The 19,396-nt window shown below is 44.3% G+C and overlaps 1 protein-coding gene across 1 annotated transcript in view; it reads left to right on the forward strand.

The window, feature by feature from the left end:
* Positions 1-514: 514 nt before the first annotated feature.
* IL17RD (interleukin 17 receptor D) overlaps positions 515-19,396 on the forward strand; it is a 75,104-nt gene continuing 56,222 nt past the window's right edge. The window contains exon 1 of the mRNA XM_069736680.1: positions 515-663. Within this exon, the coding sequence (XP_069592781.1) occupies positions 541-663 (123 nt within the window). The 5' untranslated portion in view covers positions 515-540. The remainder of the gene's footprint in view (positions 664-19,396) is intronic.

A 19,396-nucleotide genomic window follows, 5' to 3' on the forward strand; every position in this document is an offset into this window, starting at 1 on the left:
CCTGAAACTTATTATAAAACGTGTGCTATTTAGTTCTATGGGGAATCCAGTTTGCTGTTTATGAGGGGGATTTTTTTTGAGTATTTTTTTCTGAACTCACTGATTTAATTGTCAAATCTAAAAGCTGCAAATAAAAAAAACAAAACAAAACAAAAACGAAAAAAAAACACTTCAGAAAAAGAAAAACTCCAAAACATTCTGGAAAAACAGGATTCCCTCTTGGGTGTACAGAAAAATGTGCACCAGTTTTACCACACAACACAGCCTGAGCCTTCTATGCTTTTATGTCCTGCCTGCCCACACTGTCCCTGTCAGACAGGAGCAGCTGAAGTCTCCTGCACAGTGTGCACAGTGTAATATGAGGGGAGGCAGAGCTGCCATGACACCCGCGTCTCCTCCTCACACAGGCGGCTACTGACTGACAGCAGTGCGGCTGCAGTGTGCGCTCTGCTCCAGCAGAGGGCGGAGCTCGTCAGGGGCTCTACACCGCATGCGCAGTGCACAGCACAGACCAGTCTCCCCTGGGCTGCAGAGCAGACTATGGCTCCGCGTCTGCGTCTCTTCATCCTTGCGGTATCTCTAAATGTCCTGATCTATCCGGGCCCGGGCTGTGCGGCTACCGGGGGGCTCCGGAGACCTCCTGTGGAAGCCTGTGCTCCAAAGGTTAGTACTCCCCGGCTGGGAGAAACTTGGCGAAAACTTTGCTGAAAGTTTTGTCCGGACTTGTAAACTTTCCCCAGTGTGTGTATAGGACCGGATCCCGGGGCAGATGATGGGCATTGTAGTACAGGAGCTGTGTGGGTGATAGTGCCTGCTGGTGTCTACTTACTACAGCAGTGTATACTATATATATATATATATATATATATATATATATATATATATAATATGTATTCTGTACATAGATGGTGCACTGTTATGTGCGGGTATACAGTGTATATACATATGGTATACTGTATTATGTGTATGTATGTATAAGGTATGTATATTATATGACATACTTTTGTGTGTATGCGTAATGTGTGTGTGTATATATATATATATATATATATATATATATATATATATATATGATAGTGTACTGTTATGTGCATGTATACACTATATATGGTGTGTATATACGTATATGGTATATAGAGTATTACGTGTATATTATATGACATACTTTTGTGTGTATGCGTAATGTGTGTGTGTGTATATATATATATATATATATATATATATATATACGATAGTGTACTGTTATGTGCATGTATACACTATATATGGTGTGTATATACGTATATGGTATATAGAGTATTACGTGTATATTATATGACATACTTTTGTGTGTATGCGTAATGTGTATGTATATATATATATAGAGATAGATAGTGTACTGTTATGTGCATGTATACACTATATATGGTGTGTATATACATATATGGTATATAGAGTATTACGTGTATATTATATGACATACTTTTGTGTGTATGCGTAATGTGTGTGTGTGTATATATATATATATATATATATATATATATATGATAGTGTACTGTTATGTGCATGTATACACTATATATGGTGTGTATATACATATATGGTATATAGAGTATTACGTGTATATTATATGTATGATATATACTGTGTGCACTGTTATGTGTGTGTGATATATAATTCATACTGTAATATGTATATATTAGTATTGTCTACATTCCGCTAATTGTAGACTATATCATTAGCGATGTATGTTTTAAAGGCACTGACAGGGGAACAGCGGTGACACCCAGGGCATAAGTAGTGTAAAGTAGATGACCTGTATAACTATGTATTATACATAAATGTTTACATGTGACTCCACAATCCATAGAAGTCGATGTAGATATGTGCCGCGTCCCTGACCGCAGGGGATCTGGCATAAAGTCCAGATTTGGATCAAACTTCATGTCATTTCCCACAAACTGCAATGCAAAAAAAAAAAAAAGTGAACCTTGAACATATAAAGTAATTTCTTTCTAGCTGTGTAACTTTTTGTATTGCGTTTAGTAGGTATGAAGCGTCAGTACAGTATAGAGATGGGTAATTAGAAAGTAACTGGTTGTGACTGACGTTTTTGCCGTGTGATGGAAGGGAGCAGGGGCAGAGTTACTTGTGAATTGATTCCAAGTTTTGTGCTTCCACATTTTGACAGCTCCGGGATAATGGGGCGAGTTCTTATATAGTGGCTGCAGCGATTGTGACTTTGTCGTTCGTTTTGTACCAGAATCATCAGATGATGAATGGATCCAGATCAGAGATTGATTACTATGATCCAGCTCCTCCTATGTGGCCACGAAGCAGGTTTTGGATGGGTGTCAGATATATATTCCATATATTTATGGAATTGGATGAATGGTTGAATACAACATAAACGCTTTTATTGAATTCATATGCAACGCCATCATTTGTATGGAGGGTTGTTTGTGAATTTGGCATCAAGCTGCACTTGTAGATGACATTTGTGTACTAAGACTAACAACGTTTTCAGCTACTGTTGGGTGTATATTTTCTCAGGTTGTATGTCCGACAGTGAGCACAGCCTGGATGGCATCTGTCCAGTTAAAGGTCCTACTGTTAGAAAGTCATATACTGCATCATATGTAGTATTTTTTTTTTTTTTTACCATGGGACCCTTTGGTAGATGGATAACCCATTGTTAAAAAACAAAACAAAACCAGGTGGCCCTGTATATAGGAAGGTGCAGTGTCGGTGTGCACAATGTGTGTTTTGCAGTATTAATGCCATAAGGAATAATGGAGGGCCAACCATTGGTGCTGTTGCAGTTTGCTGGGTATAACATGGATCCGTAATTCAGCAGTGCGTGCAAATAAATGATTATTGTCACCATACAGATGCCTGTGTAAAATACCTGCTCCAAGGATGTGCCAATGATTGGGAATGAAAGCGGTCATTCAACCCGTTGACCTGTGTAAATGGACCTTAGCTTGTTTTCACCAGACAACCCTTCTATTACCGATCTACAGGATAGGTGATAACTTGATGATCAGTGTGGGTCCGAGTCCGACCGTAAGACAGCTGGGACCCTCACTGATAGCAGATTGGGGAATTTGTAGCCACTGACAGGGCACATTTTTGTCCATTCATTTTCAATGTGGCATCTGGAAAAAGCCAAATACAACGATCAGGTGCCCCATAGGTAATGAATGGAGCGGCTGTCGAGCACGTGCACTGCCTCGCCATTCTAAGGGAACGGTCAGACGGCCATATAATTCAGACCGAGAGCGGAACACAGTGCTCGGACTGGCCGGCAGCTCTCCCCACCGAGCGTGACCGCTTCATGTATTTCTATGCATTTGTCACGCTTGTGTTGGGAGAGCCGCCGGCCAGTCCGAGCACTGTGTCCCGATCCCGGACCGATTTATACTTGCGTCTGACTGCACCAAAATGCTGGTAAAAATTCCTCTTTCAGCATGCGGATTCCGGTGGTCAGACCACCACCGATCAATAAGTTATCAGATACCTTGGGGATAGGTAATAACTGGCTTAACCAGACAACCCCTTTAACAATAATGTGAGATATTTGGGTGGTCTCTATCGTTATGGTCTGCAAAACTATTTCTGGAAGTGTTTGGGTCAGTGAGTAATAATGCCTCTTTCCTTTGCTCCTCACCTTCAGATGTCCCCTAAGGACAGTTGTTTCCTCAGTGTGTTGGATTCCGTCTTCCTCCATTTTCAGTTCTTGTGCCCATTTGTTTTACCATCAGTGTGGCATCCATGAGTTATCATTTTTGTTTAATTTTTTTCTATAGAAATTCTTTGAAAAACAAAAACAAAATGCAGATATGTGAACAGGCCTATAAACTCCGGTCTGACTGAGGCCTAGCACCAATAATCAGCTGAATGCTCCTGATCATTGTCCGGTTTAAACATGGCAGCGATCAGCGGACAAATGAGGAACCTCTTGTCCATGAGGAACCTCTTGTCCATGAGGAACCTCTTGTCCATGAGGAACCTCTTGTCCATGAGGAACCTCTTGTCCATGAGGAACCTCTTGTCCATGAGGAAACTCTTGTCCATCGGCTGATCCCATCTTTCTTACGTCCTGGTGTAAACAAGGAACGTTCTGTCGACAACGTGCAATCTTCACGGTCACCTAATGATGGCAGGAACGTCGATCGGTGTCGGTGTACACGGTATTGGGCAGGTGGACACCCTTTCCCAAGATATAGGCATTTCTTTTATTCCCCAGAGAGGAGACGCATATCTTGTAACCAGAGAGTGTGAAGAAGCCATGTGAGGAAGCCTTTTCATCACCCTCAGACTGTGTTCAACTAGTAGAAGATTCCTGACAGGCAGATAATGGGGTCACCAAGAGTGTGTGGGGCTGAATGGCGAGGGCAGGTCACTCGTGTGGGTAGGACAAGAGGAAGCCGATTGTCTCGGCGACATATTCTATTAGATCTATTGCTTCCTCGGGGACCATTCTATGTTATTTCGCTCCTCAATGATTTAGTGCGTTGATATTTTGAGCATCTTTCTCCCCAATGTACTAAAAATTCACTGTTGGGGCAAATGTGAGCGTCCATTATCCATACACACGTCGAAAACATATATTCTTAAAATGACTAAATATTGCGACTTCCCAAATATTCACAATTGAACACTTTCTAGGTGATTTTGCTCGTTTCTACCTAGTGCTAGATTAGAACTTCAGCGTTGTGATCGGTGGTAAAGCCCATGTCGCATCTTTGTCTTGGTTCACATTAGTATGCGCAGGACATTTTACATAAAAAATATATGCACGCGCGCCATATATCGAACTATCTCTCTTAATTTTGATGTGTGTGTCCATCTACGTTTATACAAAGTGCACTGTATCAGGGTGGACCTAGACTTTTGTGAAAATGGATGGGTAAAGTCTTGCACCTGTCTTGGTTCTACGTGGCAGGTGCAGACAAGTGTATTTTTTCGGTTCCAAGTGCGATCTAACTAAACATCAGATCGTAATTCGGACCAATGTTAGTCTATGTGGATATGCACATGTTCTTTTTTGTTTTTTTTTTTGCTCGGATTGAGCCTTTTCCAAAGATAAAAATCACTGAGTTCCCTAGTTTGATCCGATATTCAGATTGCACTCTGCCATGCATGTCAGTGGGTGCATGAGAAAAATCGGACTGCATTCCGATGACATCCTGAGTGCAGTCCAATTTCTGCACACTAACAGAATGGAGAAGATGGAGAAAGCCACTGCCACTTCCAGATCGTCTGCACGTACCCTTATACCAAGTTTGCGCAGGAGCCGTCTTCTGCAGAGCGTCGACATCAATGCAACGTTGACATTGGCATTTACGTCAAGATTTATCATTTCTACGGACTGTGCATTTTTAGCAAGCCTGTCATATTCTGTATATATTTATTTTTCTTTTAATACCAGTTTTGACGTTGTCATGTCCATGCCTGCCTACCGAACATGCCCAAAGTGCTTTGAAGTGTAATGTGTCTTAAGTTACTTCCGCTCCCCCATGCACTTTGATTTTTTTTTTTTCCTTGTACACTATAGTGTGCGAAAAAAGCAAAAACCCTTTGAAGTGTTATAATTATGGAAATAATACCGCTCTTCTCAGGTTGCCCCTGTGCATAGAGAAGAAAAAAATTTTGTTTTGACATTCTTGTGAGCGGCGTCCCTTCCCTTCTCGCTACCGGTGGCTCATCCTTCCATCTTCGGGCAGACTTGCATGACTTGTTCCTTATTCCTTCTGTCCAGCTTTGCATTGTACACCCTGAATAGGCTTGCAAGGCTATTAGATGACTGACGGCCTCTGTACCATATTGTTTGCTCTGGGGTAGGGCCGCCTTTGAAGTATTGCCTATAGGAAACGAAGCCACTGTTTGTTCTATTAAAATTCCTTTTCATTTCCTCCCCTTAAACCACAGGCCACTTCCATCTGTCATTCAGCGCACTGCAGGGACACAGACTGATTGAAATGCAACGCGGGCCCGGCACCGTAAGCAGCGGAATGGGAATATTCCTGCCGCATTATGCACAAATTCCTGCAAAAGAACAATAACGCATTTGCAATCGGTTCGGTGGGGGGGAAATAGAACTCCTAAAAGGCATCTGAGGTCAAATTTCAGATTGTCGAAAACCTTTCCAAACCGATTATAATAAAATCTAACCCCCGATCAAAGACTGGAATATAAACCAGGTCCTAATCTGGCTAATTACATCTCTGGTGTTTGTGTGTCTCAGCTGGGCACCGCTGCGCTGGCGGCATATTGCGGGATTAAGCAGAATTTCTCCCGTTACCGGCAGCTGTGCACATGTGGATTGATCCGGCCTTCAGGACTGACTTGATCTTGCACGGTTTTTGTCATTAAATGGAGAGGTTTTTTTTTTTTTTTGAATACTGTGCCTGGATCTTAACATCTGGAAAGAGAGTTACGCTTTAAGATTTTGCAGATAAAGCAAAAATGAGAAAACAAGACCCCGGGATAAATGTGTAATGGCACAAACAGGATGAAGCTTAGGTGCATTTTCAGCTTTAATACACATCCAAAGCAATGGAGAACTGCAAACCAGTGCGAAACTTCCACTGCGGTGAATCCACAGAATTCCACTTTGGATTTGCCGCAGATTTCACCGTTGGCCATGTACACCCAACTTCTTTAAGACGCTGGTGAACCTGTCAAGGTTTTTTTTTAGGCGAAGCTGCAGGAAAAACCTGGCGTTCATCTTCGTTGGTGGATTTTGCGTCAACGGTTAAAAGTAGTAAGAAAAGACTGAACATGTGCACAGCAATATCGTTTATATCTTGCTGTGCATTATGTTCTTTTTTTCTTTTTGCGGTGCTTTTGCAGGCAGACTTCTGGCCAAATGCACTTGAAAAATACTCTGTGCACATACATATACATATATATATATATATATATATATATATATATATATATATATAGGTCCTTCTCAAAAAATTAGCATATAGTGTTAAATTTCATTATTTACCATAATGTAATGATTACAATTAAACTTTCATATATTATAGATTCATTATCCACCAACTGAAATTTGTCAGGTCTTTTATTGTTTTAATACTGATGATTTTGGCATACAACTCCTGATAACCCAAAAAACCTGTCTCAATAAATTAGCATATTTCACCCATCCAATCAAATAAAAGTGTTTTTTAATAACAAACAAAAAAACCATCAAATAATAATGTTCAGTTATGCACTCAATACTTGGTCGGGAATCCTTTGGCAGAAATGACTGCTTCAATGCGGCGTGGCATGGAGGCAATCAGCCTGTGACACTGCTGAGATGTTATGGAGGCCCAGGATGCTTCAATAGCGGCCTTAAGCTGATCCAGAGTGTTGGGTCTTGCGTCTCTCAACTTTCTCTTCACAATATCCCACAGATTCTCTATGGGGTTCAGGTCAGGAGAGTTGGCAGGCCAATTGAGCACAGTAATACCATGGTCAGTAAACCATTTACCAGTGGTTTTGGCACTGTGAGCAGGTGCCAGGTCGTGCTGAAAAATGAAATCTTCATCTCCATAAAGCATTTCAGCCGATGGAAGCATGAAGTGCTCCAAAATCTCCTGATAGCTAGCTGCATTGACCCTGCCCTTGATGAAACACAGTGGACCAACACCAGCAGCTGACATGGCACCCCACACCATCACTGACTGTGGGTACTTGACACTGGACTTCAGGCATTTTGGCATTTCCTTCTCCCCAGTCTTCCTCCAGACTCTGGCACCTTGATTTCCGAATGACATGCAAAATTTGCTTTCATCAGAAAAAAGTACTTGGGACCACTTAGCAACAGTCCAGTGCTGCTTCTCTGTAGCCCAGGTCAGGCGCCTCTGCCGCTGTTTATGGTTCAAAAGTGGCATTACCTGGGGAATGCGGCACCTGTAGCCCATTTCCTGCACACGCCTGTGCACGGTGGCTCTGGATGTTTCCACACCAGACTCAGTCCACTGCTTCCTCAGGTTCCCCAAGGTCTGGAATCGGTCCTTCTCCACAATCTTCCTCAGGGTCCGGTCTCCTCTTCTCGTTGTACAGCGTTTTCTGCCATATTGTTTCCTTCCAACAGACTTACCATTGAGGTGCCTTGATACAGCACTCTGGGAACAGCCTATTTGTTGAGAAATTTCTTTCTGGGTCTTACCCTCTTGCTTGAGGGTGTCAATGATGGCCTTCTTGACATCTGTCAGGTCGCTAGTCTTACCCATGATGGGGGTTTTGAGTAATGAACCAGGCAGGGAGTTTATAAAAGCCTCAGGTATCTTTTGCATGTGTTTAGAGTTAATTAGTTGATTCAGAAGATTAGGGTAATAGGTCGTTTAGAGAACCTTTTCTTGATATGCTAATTTATTGAGACAGGTTTTTTGGGTTATCAGGAGTTGGATGCCAAAATCATCAGTATTAAAACAATAAAAGACCTGACAAATTTCAGTTGGTGGATAATGAATCTATAATATATGAAAGTTTAATTGTAATCATTACATTATGGTAAATAATGAAATTTAACACTATATGCTAATTTTTTGAGAAGGACCTGTATATGAGACATCGTGATTACTCGCTAATCCCGCCCCCTGTCCAGTAGCTCCACCCCCACCCCATTACCACACATAATCCCGTCCCCACACATTACCACAAGAGGCTCCGTCCGCACACATTACCACACGAGGCTCCGTCCGCACACATTACCACACGAGGCTCCGTCCGCACACATTACCACACGAGGCTCCGTCCCCACACATTACCACACGAGGCTCCGTCCCCACACATTACCACACGAGGCTCCGTCCCCACACATTACCACACGAGGCTCCGTCCCCACACATTACCACATGCAGCACTTCCTTTCTATGATATCTTCCCTGAGGAAGCCGCTACTCAGGCGGCGATACGCGTGGGAGCCTATCCCACATTCTGCTTCCACACTTCACAAGATCTTTCTCTATGGCTTTGGACTGTGGGTATGGCAAGGTTTTGTTTTTTTTTCCCATGGGATTGAGGTTTTGGGCTCTTGCATTGTCTAGTTCCCCCTCTCCCTCCCCCTCCCGCAGGTCGTATGCGTACTATTACTGAGACACTTCATATATTAACATCTCTTATGCTTTTCTATTTTTTCTATTGTCTCATTCATCACCATTTTTGTTGTACGCCTTTTTTCATCAGTTACATTTTTTCTTTTTGCCATATGACTAAAGTTTCTATATTATTGAAGTATCCTGCACGCATATTATGTGCCTTATTATAGGGATGTATGCTATTGCAATATTAACATCTTCACACCCATTTCATGGAGTGGTCATTTATCCTTGCATTATTTTCGCTTGTGCAGTCAGATTCTTGTGATAACCTTATTGTGGGAAGCACATGTTTTGTGGGCTGTCATTTTCCTCATTCTAGGATATGACATATATATATATATATGGGCATGTTTTCTTGCATGTTTGCATTTTTTAAGTGTTTTTAATGGTTTTTGTGTTGTTGTTTTGTGTGTGTACTTATGTGCAGTCTTGAGTTTTTTGCCAATTTAATAATAAAAACTATTTTTGATACTGGATTATATATGGAGGTGTTCCTGTCTATGTGGGCATGATCTTTTTCTTGCTCTTACTTCCTTTCTATGTAATTCAACCACTTCAGCCAAGGTAAACGTACATTTAATTGCATAATCACCAGCAGCATTAGGCTGCGTGACCACGATCAGGATGGCCGGCGGTATCGTCGGAGCGGCTTTGCCGCTCTGCGCTAAGCCCCGCCCCCTTCTGGGACGCGATGATGCCGGATGTGTTCACAGCACACATCCGGCATCATCGCACCCATCGCATAGGGCCCTGTGCTATATCTTGCGGCGACGCAGCGTCGCCGCAAGATATACGGACATGCGATCTGAAAAGATGCGCAGCATGTCCGGAGTCGCAGGGCCGCCGCGTGCGTGTTACCACGCATAGTGGAGACGGGATTTCATTAAATCCCCTCCACTATGCTGTAACATCTGGACGCTGCGTGTCTGACGCTGCGGCTCTATGCAGCGTCAGACACGCAGCGTTTCCTGCACGTGGAAACATACCCTGAATTGAATATCAATGAGCGTGCCCAGCGTTAGCAGTTAGTTCCCTATGAGGCTGTCTTCACACTTGTGTTTTTGCAGCATTTTTTTCGGCAGGCAAAACCTGCTCTCTTAGCAATAAAGAAGCTGCTTACAAGAATCAGCCTTTGCTGCATTTTTTGCTGTTTTTTTTGTTGTTGTTGCGTTTTTATTGTCTATTATACTTGCTGATAAAAGTTAGTGCTCACCCTCCCCACCAAAAAAAATGCGTCAATTTCCTGAGGTTTTGGCAGCAAAAACGCCGAAAAACCTGATACCTGTGTTTTTATTGCATTTTTGTCTCTTGTGCATGTTGATAAGTTAGTGCCCTCTTCCCCCCAAAAAACCATGCTTCAATTTCCTGAAGTTTATGCAGCTATGTGCTATGTTTTTGTTGCATTTTTGCACTTACACATTGCTTTCTATGGGTGAGAAAAAAAAAAGCTGCAAAAAGGCCCCATTCACACGTTCAGTATTTTACATTGTGCGAGATCCGGATCATGTTATTTTTAATCTGGAAAAGTTTGCGCAACTTTTTTTTTTTTTCTGATTTATACATGACCAGATCCAACCTTGTTCTTGTTCTCGCCACTGAATTATATGACACTCGTTTTGCTTTATAGAACTGACATTACCGCCGTCTAGTCCCCAGCGCACCATGATAATGTTGGATTTGCTGGTAAATGACGGAGTTCCCATAATAATCAAAGGGGAAGTAATTTGGAGATTTTTGTGTTTGGGAGGTCAACAGATAAAATAAAGGATAATCTTAAGTGTTCTTCACATACCTGCGACAAGCAAACCATATATTTATCAGCCTAGCAAAGATCAAAGCCTCGCATTATCCTCAGAACAACTGTTCTTACATTGTGAGGCTGCCAATTACCGCGTTTACTCATGTTCTACACTGATGTGACAATGACCCTCTTTTATCGCAGACACATAATGAGAGGTCGCCTTTCATTTTGTACCACTGTGATTTACTCTCTCTCAACCCTAGAAATAAAATGTAAGGTGTGTGAAGTGGCCATTATGGAGAGAGCTGTCAATCAAGCTGAGCTGGGTGGGGAGAAGCCGAAGGGAGCCGCCCACTGGACTCCTCTCCTTGTGCCCGGACTCTTCTACCATTGCTCAGCTTGTTTTATTTTTTTTGGTTAACACTGTAAAACGAAACATAGACTACCCCATCACAGAAACCTGTCTGTGGATTTCATGTTGCCCGTTTCCTTTACGGGGTGTGTTCACACTGAGTTTTCAGGAGAGAAACTCCCCAACTCTTCAGTCACAATTTGTATTTATTGGAGAGTTTCTGCTCTGAGATCTCAGCAAAAAAAAAAATAAAATAAAAAAATTCAGCTTTGTGAGTATACCCTTAAATGGGTTGTACAAGATTATAAAAACATGCCTACTTTGTCCCAGAAAGGGCACCACACCTGTCCGTAGGTCAAGTCTGGTATTGCAGGTCATCTCTATTGAAATGAATGGGGCCGAATTGAATTGCCACACAGGTTCGTCACTATTTTTGGAAGAAAGCAGCCATGTTTTTCTAATCCTAGTCAAATGTTAATTCAGCTAGCGACTATTTTTACCAACTCTCCCATAAACATGGGAGCCTTGTGTCCCCTGAGCCTTAAAGGGGTGTTCCCATCTCCAAGATGCTAACCAAATATGTAGTAGGTGTAGTAGTAGTAATAATAATAATATTAGCAAATGCCTCCAATTAGAAATGTAGTATAGTTTGTCTGATTCTCTGTGTCCTCTTCGTCATGTGCAGGACCTTAGGTATCCATGGTTATGACCGCTAGCAGCTAGCTAATTCACTAGATCAGTGGTCGTAACCATGGATACCAAAGGTCCTGCAATGCCTGCACATGAGAAAAGAGACATAGCGAATGAGAAACTATACTACATTTCTAATTGCTAATATTATTGTTATTATTACACTTACTACATATTGGGACAGGATCTTGGAGATGGGAATACCCCTTTTTAAAGGGAACCTGTCACCTGAATTTGGCGGGCTCTGTTTACGGTCCGATGGACGGTGTTTTCTGTTCTTTCATGCACCCCCCTTCCTTTCCCGCTGGCCGCAATATGGTCTTTAATTTGATTTGGTTTCCTCCGTAGTACACGCGTACGCAATGCAATCTTGCCTTGCGCATGCGCAGTATGCTTTGCCCAACTGCGGGCAAAGCAGAAAAGCGATAGTGTGCATGCGCCGGCGCACTATGTCCTGGAACACAGCTAAATATTTCCGGGACATAGTGCGCCGGCGCATGCGCACTAATGCTTTTCTGCTTTGCCCGCAGTTGATGAAAGCTTTCCACCGCATCGTTATTGGATGTGGAGGAAACCGAATCAAATTCAAGACCATATTGCGGCTAGCAGGAAAGGAAGGGGTGCATGAAAGGAGAGAAAACACCGCCCATTGGACCGTAAGCAGAGCCCGCCAAATTCAGGTGACAGTCCCTTTAAGGTTCACCGAGCCTTATCATTATGCCCCCTGATATAGTCTATCGGACTAAAGGCCCCCATACACATTAGATAGTTAAACGATCCAGCCGTAATCGGTGGGTACAGCAGATATAAGGCTTGGGGGGGCATAAGGATCCCCCGGTCTACACTAAAGTAACGCAGCCCTCTGTCTGCGCGAAGTACAGTATATCATGTATACGTCATGTGTCCAATTGTGAGTAATGGGATCAAACACCGAATAGAGCTAAACTTTGTGAAATCCCCTCCATGTGGGACAGAGCTGTAATTTCACTTTAGTTGTTAGGAAGGCCTAAGTGATATTTCACATTGTCGCGCTCCATAGAAACTGTAATTTGTCTCGTATCTGGGGTTTCCATAAACTCATAAATCCGACCTTCCAGCCTCTGCGCTGCGGAATCCCCAGAAGATATCCTGCCCCAGAAGATATCCTGTGCGACTGCTAAAGCAATAAAGCTCTGCTACCATTAATGATTCCGAATCCTTACATTTATCCTCGTTTATGTATGTAATGTTATATTTTGCCTCGTTTCCCAGCTGTGTATTCGGATGCTATATCTGAAAAAAAATAAAAAATGAAGTATTCATTCTTATGATTTGTAATGGGAAATGAAACAGCGCCACTCCTGTCCGTGGGCTGTGACCGGTATTGCAGTTTAATGCTATTAATGTAAAATAAGACTGATTTTCAATACCAGCCTGAATCCATACTGTAGTTAAGAGGTTCACTTTTTTCCGGTGGGGGGGGGGGGGGGGGAATTTTTTTGGGGGTGCCTGAGACACCTTTTAATATTCGAACTCTCAGATCATTGATGTTTCATAAAGAAGTATTCTAGTCTGCAAGAATGATCAACTAGTCACCGGCTAGGTGATAATTGTTAGATCAGTGTAGGCCCCAGCTAATTTTATAGGATTTTTCCTTTCTTATTCCTTGTCCAGAAGACCATGGGCTGTAGGAGATGAAAGGAGCAGCGGGTTACACATGTTCCCTGCCTCTCCATTAGGCTGTGTGCACACGTTGCGGTTTTTTCGCGGTTTTTTTCGCGGTTTTTCCCGATAAAAACGCTATAAAACCGCAAAAAAAACGCATACAATAAGCATCCCATCATTTAGAATGAATTCCGCATGTTTTGTGCACATGATGCATTTTTTTTCCCTGAAAAAAACGTATCGCGGTAAAAGACGCAGCATGTTCATTAATTTTGCGTTTTTTTGCGGATTTCCCACTACAAAATGCATTGGGAAGTGTCCGGGAAAAAACGCGGCAAAATCACGGCAAAAACGCATGCGGTTTTTTTGTGGATTTCTTGCAGAAAATGTCCGTTTTTTCTCAAGAATTTTCTGCGAGAAATCCTGAACGTGTGCACATAGCCTTAGGGTTCTGTGGCTGCACTTTGCCCCTTCTGTCGTTTCCTTAGACAATTGAAGGGTGCAAGGCTGTGACTAGCAGCTCCATGGGCGCGGTATCACCCGCCCCAGTTTGGACGACTGGTGGGACCCACTCCGGAACCAGTGGATTGGTGATCAGTTTTGTAGAATACCCCTTCAAGGCCGGATGCACGTGTTTGAGATTGGATGCAGATTTTCTGCCGCTTTCCTGCAGGGTTTCCTCTGTATTTCCACATCAAAATTTGCACTTGCTACTTGCAGATTTTATTGAGAACTTCAACTTATGCATTAAAACTGCAGTGAAGAATTGACATGCGGTGGAATGTTAAAATCTCGCACAGCAGGTAAATTTATAAGTGAAAAATGTCTGCGCTGTTTAGATGAGATTTTAAGACGCCATTAATTTAGTTCGTACTCTATTCGCTCAAATCCCTGCAGAGAATCCGCAGCAAGTATTCTCTGTATACATTTACCCTAAGGGTTCATTCAGACATGTGGGTGTCTGATGGGGGGAGCGTCTGATGGGGGGAGCGTCTGATGGGGGGAGCGTCTGATGGGGGGGAGCGTCTGATGGGGGGGGTGTCTGTGTCTGATGGGGGGAGTGTCTGATGGGGGGAGCGTCTGATGGGGGGAGCGTCTGATGGGGGGAGCGTCTGATGGGGGGAGCGTCTGATGGGGGGGAGCGTCTGATGGGGGGGAGCGTCTGATGGGGGGGTGTCTGTGTCTGATGGGGGGAGTGTCTGATGGGGGGAGTGTCTGTCTGATAGGGGGAGTGTCTGATAGGGGGAGTGTCTGATGGGGGGAGTGTCTGTGTCTGATAGGGGGAGTGTCTGATGGGGAGCGCGTCTGATGGGGGGAGCGTCTGATGGGGGGAGCGTCTGATGGGGGGAGCGTCTGATGGGGGGAGCGTCTGATGGGGGGAGCGTCTGATGGGGGGAGCGTCTGATGGGGGGGTGTCTGTGTCTGATGGGGGGAGTGTCTGATGGGGGGAGCGTCTGATGGGGGGAGCGTCTGATGGGGGGGAGCGTCTGATGGGGGGGTGTCTGATGGGGGGAGTGTCTGATGGGGGGAGTGTCTGTGTCTGATAGGGGGAGTGTCTGATGGGGGGAGTGTCTGATGGGGGGGAGCGTCTGATGGGGGGAGTGTCTGTGTCTGATAGGGGGAGTGTCTGATGGGGAGCGCGTCTGATGGGGGGAGCGTCTGATGGGGGGAGCGTCTGATGGGGGGAGCGTCTGGGGGGAGCGTCTGATGGGGGGGTGTCTGTGTCTGATGGGGGAGCGTCTGATGGGGGGAGTGTCTGTGTCTGATGGGGGGAGCGTCTGATGGGGGGAGCGTCTGATGGGGGGAGCGTCTGATGGGGGGAGCGTCTGATGGGGGGGAGCGTCTGATGGGGGTGTCTGTGTCTGATGGGGGGAGTGTCTGATGGGGGGGAGCGTCTGATGGGGGGAGTGTCTGTGTCTGACAGGGGGAGTGTCTGATAGGGGGAGTGTCTGATAGGGGGAGTGTCTGATGGGGGGAGCGTCTGATGGGGGGGTGTCTGTGTCTGATGGGGGAGTGTCTGTGTCTGATAGGGGGGGCGTCTGATGGGGGGGCGTCTGATGGGGGGGCGTCTGATGGGGGAGCGTGAAGGAAGTCGTATCCCACACGGACCATCAGAGTGGTGTCTGATTTTTAAGGATAGATCTCTATTATAAACCTAGGAAACTATACGTGATCATGTACATGTTGTAATATAGTTGTAAGAAAACGGATCACACACGGATGTCACAGTGACGTAAAAAAAACGGACACGTGGTTGAAAATCTGATGAAAATTTTAGAAAATAAATAATCCTAGTTTCCATGATAAAATTCAGACTTTTTTTCATACCCTCATCTGCGGGCGCCCAAAATGAGATGTTATCCGAGTGCAGTCCGATATTGTTCACAGACCCGTAGACTTACGTTGGACAAGTCTCTAATATAGTCCACGGACCACTCAAACCCAGGAAATCGGACATATATTAATAGCCTCATAGAATATGATGGGTCCTGGTGCTATCCGTGAAAATCACACAACGTTCGTCGGAGAAAACCTGTCATGTGAAGAAGCCCTAAGGGCGTGGAATGGCCCCACTATTTCTCTGGCTGAGTCTCCCGTATTCTCCCCATCATTTCCAGGAGCGACGTTTCCCTCTCCGGTAGTTCCTTCCCACCACAGATTACAATTAGTAGTTATTCCTAACTCCCATGGAAGAGGTTAGAGGCCGATGTGCCCTTTGCCCTTGCACCATTCAGTCGCCTCATGTTAGCGCCTTGTGTTTTAGGAGTTCCCCCCTCATTATTTCTTCCATTTTACTAGGTTATTTGGATGCACGGGCCTCAGGTTTTACTTTTGTTTGTTAATGTTAGCGTGATGTGGACATGGCTTAATTAAACCTGGAGTATTTAAAGGGGTCGGGTAATGGGAACCAGCTGCCCCTTCAAGCAGATCAGTTGGAGAATCAGGAAGCAGATCAGCACCAGGAACAAGCTCGTTTCGACCTAGTTCAAGCATGTGTTTGTCTGTGGACCTGGTAATTTACTAGGCTACAATTAACGTCTTCACCCCGCCAAGTCAGGCCTGTGGCACAATGCATGCCCGGCCTCTGATTACAGCATAGGTGAAACCACTGACTAGGATGAAAGCTTTCCACCGCATCGTTATTGGATGTGGAGGGATGCAAATTGGTTACATTTGTTGCACGCAAAACTACACACAAATTTACTAAATGACTGCTCCTGTTCTGTGGCCCCATGAAGCAGATGTAAACTTTTATTTCTGTTCTGTAGCAAGCTGTGCTAATGGCCTTCATTTACTTTGATTTTTTTCTTGTGACTAAGGGAATTTCCAAATTTTTTGCCGTGGAAAACCAAACTTTGGCTCCTCTATTTTTCACAACCCTCTACTCAAACATCTACTCCATCTCAGACTCCTATAGTAATGGCTTATCAAATCTAATGACACATTTATTGGTAAACGGCAATTTAGATTGATAGAACTTCTGTTTTTGTGATTGGAATGCTGAAACTTTTGTAAAATTCTACTAACTTCTACTTCCACCTAAAAGTGACGCCGACTCCGACACTGACCCCACAACCCTGCTCACTAGAAAGGGTAGCAGCTGTTATATTGTAAGCCTTCACTGGCTCCCCATTGCCCAGAGACTCCACTACAAAACCCTAACCATGACGTACAAAGCCATCCACAACCTGTCTCCTCCATACATCTGTGACCTCGTCTCCCGGTACTTACCTACCCGCAACCTCCGATCCTCACAAGATCTCCTACTCTACTCCCCTCTTATCTCCACTTCCCACAATCGTATACAAGATTTCTCTCGCGTATCACCCCTACTCTGGAACCCTCTACCACAACACATCAGACTCTCGCCTACCATCGAAACCTTCAAAAAGAACCTGAAGACCCACCTCTTCAGACAAGCCTACAACCTGCAGCTACCACCGATCGACCAAACCGCTGCATGACCATCTCTACCCTCACCTACTGTATTCTCACCCATCCCTTGTAGATTGTGAGCCCTCGCAGGCAGGGTCCTCATTCCTCCTGTACCAGTTATGACTTGTATTGTTTAAGATTATTGTACTTGTTTTCATTATGTATACCCCTCCTCACATGTAAAGCGCCATGGAATAAATGGCGCTATAACAATAAATAATAATAATAATAAGCCTGGTGACAATTTGGCCAACACCTGTTATCCCTGCCCCTGAAAATAACCTGAAAGTTAAAGTCTCGGTCAGTTGGTACCAGCCAACAATCTTATGTGTATGGGGACATTAGGTGTTAGGGCTCGTGCACATGGCCATATTGTAGATCCGAGTGCGATCCTAGTAAACATAGTATCCCACTCGGATCAGTGTTATTGTAATAATAAAAATCAGCCTACCGGAGTTTGATCCAATATTGGGATCGTACTTGTCCATGCAAGCCAATAAGTCCATCGGACGGCACTCGAAAGACATCTGAGGATGTCCATGGAGACCATCGGACTGCACTCGAATGACATCTGAGGATGTCCTTGGAGACCATCGGACTGCACTCGAATGACATCCGAGGATGTCCATGGAGACCATCGGACTGCACTCCAATCACATCTGAGGATGTCCTTGGAGACCATCGGACTGCACTCGAATGACATCCGAGGATGTCCATGGAGACCATTGGACTACACTCCAATCATATCTGAGGATGTCCATGGAGACCATCAAACTGCACTCCTATCACATCTGAGGATGTCCTTGGAGACCATCGGACTGCACTCGAATGACATCCGAGGATGTCCATGGAGACCATCGGACTGCACTCGAATGACATCCTCGGATGTCCATGGAGACCGTTGGACTGCACTTGAATGACATCTGAGGATGTCCATGGAGACCATCGGACTGCACTCCAATCACATCTGAAGATGTCCATGGACACCATTGGACTGCACTCGAATGACATCTGAGGATGTCCATGGAGACCATCGGACTGCACTCGAATGACATCTGAGGATGTTTATGTAGACCATCGGACTGCACTCGAATTACATCTGAGGATGTCCATGGAGACCATCGGACTGCACTCGAATGACATCTGAGGATGTCCATGTAGACCATCGGACTGCACTCGAATGACACCTGAGGATGTCCATGGACTGACAGAATGAAGAAGATGGAGAATTTTTTTTCTCCATCTCCTCATCCGAGAGAATCGGGTCACACTTTGAGCAAACTTTGATCAGAGTGTGATTTTCATAATTGACCCAATTCTTTCGGACGAGAGAATACATGGTCGCCTACACCTACTCTTACATGCAGTCATTTAATTGAATCACTATCCATGTAATACATAGACCAATTGGTTTCGCCGGATTGAGAGCCGGTGCTCCCTCTGTGACATTCATATGGAATAGCAAGACACATGAAAAAGATTAGTGAATGTGAGACGACCCTTATAGGATCTCTAAGACTTGTGCTTTAGGTATGGAAAAATGTTGCTGCCATTGTTATTTAATGGCGCTATTTCCCCTGCGTATGCTTACATGGTTAGTGCGTGCACAAACTGTTTGCACTGTGTAAGTTTTTGCCTTACGTTATTTTTATTCTTGTTATTGGGCTTATATATATTCAGATTAATTTCTTATATTTCCATTTTGAATGATAAGGGCCTAATCTAGTAGGCCCCCTTGGGCTGCCCCAATTATAAAACATCCCTGCTGCAATATACGGCCAAGTGTATTGTTTTAATAAGAAGAGTAGATGAATCTGGTGTAATCGTCCCATGCAGAAGACTGACATAACTGTGTGGAAATGGCGTCATCCTCCTCCCCAGGCCTTTGTGTATGCGGAGTTTCAGACTGTTTAGATGTCAGCTGCACAGCTGTAGCGAGCTGTTTGTGAA

The sequence above is a fragment of the Ranitomeya imitator genome, chromosome 8 (assembly GCF_032444005.1).
Source record: "Ranitomeya imitator isolate aRanImi1 chromosome 8, aRanImi1.pri, whole genome shotgun sequence".
NCBI lineage: Eukaryota > Metazoa > Chordata > Amphibia > Anura > Dendrobatidae > Ranitomeya > Ranitomeya imitator.